The sequence below is a fragment of the Belonocnema kinseyi genome, chromosome 4 (assembly GCF_010883055.1).
Source record: "Belonocnema kinseyi isolate 2016_QV_RU_SX_M_011 chromosome 4, B_treatae_v1, whole genome shotgun sequence".
NCBI lineage: Eukaryota > Metazoa > Arthropoda > Insecta > Hymenoptera > Cynipidae > Belonocnema > Belonocnema kinseyi.
Window position 1 is genome coordinate 60,109,287 of NC_046660.1, and position 3,568 is coordinate 60,112,854.

The 3,568-nt window shown below is 35.0% G+C and overlaps 1 protein-coding gene across 1 annotated transcript in view; it reads left to right on the forward strand.

The window, feature by feature from the left end:
• Positions 1 to 211: 211 nt before the first annotated feature.
• LOC117170912 overlaps positions 212 to 3,568 on the forward strand; it is an 11,129-nt gene continuing 7,772 nt past the window's right edge. Inside the window, exon 1 of the mRNA XM_033357958.1 lies at positions 212 to 345. Coding sequence (XP_033213849.1) covers positions 258 to 345 — 88 coding nt within the window. The 5' untranslated portion in view covers positions 212 to 257. The remainder of the gene's footprint in view (positions 346 to 3,568) is intronic.

The following is a 3,568-nucleotide window of genomic DNA, read 5'->3' on the forward strand; positions in this document are numbered from 1 at the left end:
AACGTGTTTAAAGTTGGAAGAGTGGTGGGGGCTGAACAAATCCCACGTTCGGGAGACACTGCGCTGATTGGCTTGTTTGTCACGTAGAACTACAAAGTGGGGGATGACAAGCGAATATACTGAGAGCTATGTCAGGGATATAAGAGTGGCAGGAAGGTGAGAGAGCGTACATAAACGCGGTTCCAATGTACTAGGTACTTATTCAGTTGCACAGAGCTTACAAGCAATTAATTTTGAAGTGTTGTATAATAATAGATATGCTTTTTTCAATTCTTGTCTTTCTCTGCTACTTTATTTATATTAGCCAAAGTGTGTTAGGACCAATTACATATAATCTTGCTGTGGGTAAGTCTTACATCTTCTTATTTAATTCCCTTACACCAATGAAAATGTGTTGCTAAGTTCGTACTGGACAAGCTTTTTATTTTCGTTAGCGAAGTTGAGGCAAAACGAAAGGTGCTCGTGTTTCGAACTAAGTATGGTACTTTTTCATTTGAAATGTGTCCTAAATTTTGTTCTGTGAGGCAAGCGTGGCTCAAGATTGAATAAACGTTCACCCACGGTGTCACTTTTAAGAAAGAATTGGTGGATACATATTTTCTTTAATACATATGCTAAGAAAATTTTTTAATAATTTAAGTTTTTTGAGTAACAAAAACAGTTTCGAATAGTGGCACGACGACCCGGGTGCACCTGATCGCGCACCAGGTAGTTTAGCACATATTCTATGAAAACTTTTTAAAAATTTAAATTATTCTAACTGTCAAAATAACTACAATGATGAGTCGACGATCCGGATGCACCGTATCCAGCACCAGGTACTTTATTACGTATTCTACAAGAACATTTTAAACGTTTAAATTTTGTGAATAACTAAAACAATTCTAAATGCTGAGTCGACGACCTGGGTGCAACGGATCGCACACCAAGTAGTTTAGCACGTGCTTTACAAAAACTTTTTCAAAATTGAAATTGTTCCAACAGAGAAAATAACTGAAAATTGTGATTCGAAGAGCAGGGTAAGCCCGGTCCAGCGCAAGGTAGCTTATTACGTATTATACGAGAACTTTCAACAAATTAAAATTTTTTTATTCACCAAAACAATTCCAAATAGTGAGGAGAAGACCTGTGTGCACCAGCTCGCACACCAGGTAGTTTAGCACGTATTCTGCGAGAACTTTTAAATAATTTAAAATTTTGTCAACTGCCAAAATAACAACTAATGATGAGCCAACGATCTGGGTGAACTGGAAATACGCACCAGGTAGTTTAGCACGTACTCTACAAGAACTATTTCAAAATTTAAATTGTATCAACAGCTAAAATAACTAAAAATTGTGAGCTGGTGATCCGGATGCACCAGAACGAGCACTAGGTACTTTATTACGTATTGTACAAGAAATCTTAAAAAAAGAAAATTTTTTGAACAACGCAAACAATTCCAAAAAGTGAGGAGAAGACCTTTGTGCACCAGGTCGCACACCAGGTAGCTTAGCACGTATTCTACGATAACTTTTAAATAATTTCCAATTTTGTCAACTGCCAAAATAACAACTAATGATGAGCCAACGATCTGGGTGAACCGGGTCACGCACCAGGTAGTTTAGCACGTACTCTACAAGAACTATTTCAAAATTTAAATTGTATCAACAGCTAAAATAACTAAAAATTGTGAGCTGGTAATCCGGATGCACCAGAACGAGCACTAGGTACTTTATTACGTATTGTACAAGAATACTTAAAAAAAGAAAATTTTGTGAACAACGAAAACAATTCCAAAAAGTGAGGAGATGACCTGGGTGCACGGGGTCGCACGCCGGGTAGTTTATGGTAGTACGCAGGCTTATTTTCTCTGACACTCACTTGTTCTTAAGGATATTTATCTGTCTTTAGCGAGATAAGAGCAGAAACGGACAAAAGCAAGGCTTATACCATGCTACTATTTAGCCTTGATCCATGCTTGAGTCAGATATTTACAAGTTTTTTGCCATGCTTGAGCTATATAAACTTCTTCCACGCGGGTTCCTAAAAAAATTGCGCAAAGTTTAATAAGAGAAAATATTTAACCACCAATTCGTTTTAAAAAAGTGAGGAAAGTTTCGAAGATTTTGTGCATCTTCGAACATTTTTCCAAAGTTCAATTTCATCGAAATCACGTTCCACCGTGGGCGAAGCATGACAGAGGGACCATTATCCATGCTTGGCCCATTGACAATAACTATGGGATTACCGTGGGTGTACATTGAATCAATCTTGAGCCACGATTACCCCACGCACACTCCACGCTTATGCCATTGTTGAGCCATGGTTCACCCATCGAAACTTCTCCACGCACGCTAATATTTTAAAAATCTCACCTATACTGTATAATTTTTCGAATCCTAAAGTTAATAACGCATTCCATGTGAAAAGGGCTTTCATGCACGGCGAAAGTTCATTTGGGAAACTTCACTAAACTTTTGTGAAAAATTAGGATATATGGACCAAAAAGAGGATGTTTGACATCATTGTAATAATTTGTGACATACAAAATGTTAAAGTACACATGGCAGTTCAGAAAACTCTAATAACACAGATTAAAGTTTCTAAATGTGCAGTAAGGGTTTTCAAAATGAAATATTAGTACACGTGCTGTAATTATTAAAAACTATTTGGTCGTACGTTACGAAAAAATTGGATAAAGTTTCATGTTGGTCACTAAAGTTTGCAAATGTAAAGTCCAGTAAACTGTAAATTATGCAATGTCATTGATTCTCTGAAAATCGATTAAAAATGACAAATTTCGAATGACAAATTTTCTAGAGATAAATAGATATTGGATGTGTTATTATTTACTCCATGTTGTTTGCCAGTTTATCCATTGTGAAGGAGAGTTTTTTTTGCTACTTCAGACTTTATGCGAGAATTAGGTAACCCGACGGTCGAGTGGCAGTCGCCCGCCATCTCCCACTTTCAATGAGAATGAAAAAGGTTTGATCCAAAAAAATTATCCTATTCCGAGAAAATGAAAATTGAAGATCGTGGTATCACAAAAAAAAGAACGTATACATTTTTTCATTCCATGATTATAATTTTTTTGAAATATCAATACTTTAAAGGTTGAAAAAATTAACTGAGGAATCAACATTTCTTTGAAATTGAAACTAAATGTCAACCTTAATTTTATCAATTAAAGAAAATTATTGTACCAATTAAAAGATTTCGAAAAAATCCGTTAACCACCATTTTTACTATAGTGTGACTTCAAAAACTTAAAATAACAGAAAGTCAGTACATTTTAATTTTAAAATAAAAAATGTTTCAAAACAATCTTTTAGACTGACATTTTTTATACCAAAAATCAAAGAAAAATGTTATCATCATATGTGCATTGCTATATACGAGGGTAGTTCAATAAGTCCTTAGAATGAAGTATAAAAACAATTTTTTTGGGGTAAATTTTTTTTTATTTTTCAACATAATCTCCTTGGAACTCTATACACTTGGTCAATCGCTTTTCAAGTTTTTTTAATCCTTCAGAAAAGTGAGTTTTCGGAAGTTCCTCAAAATAAGCACTTACAGAGGCAAT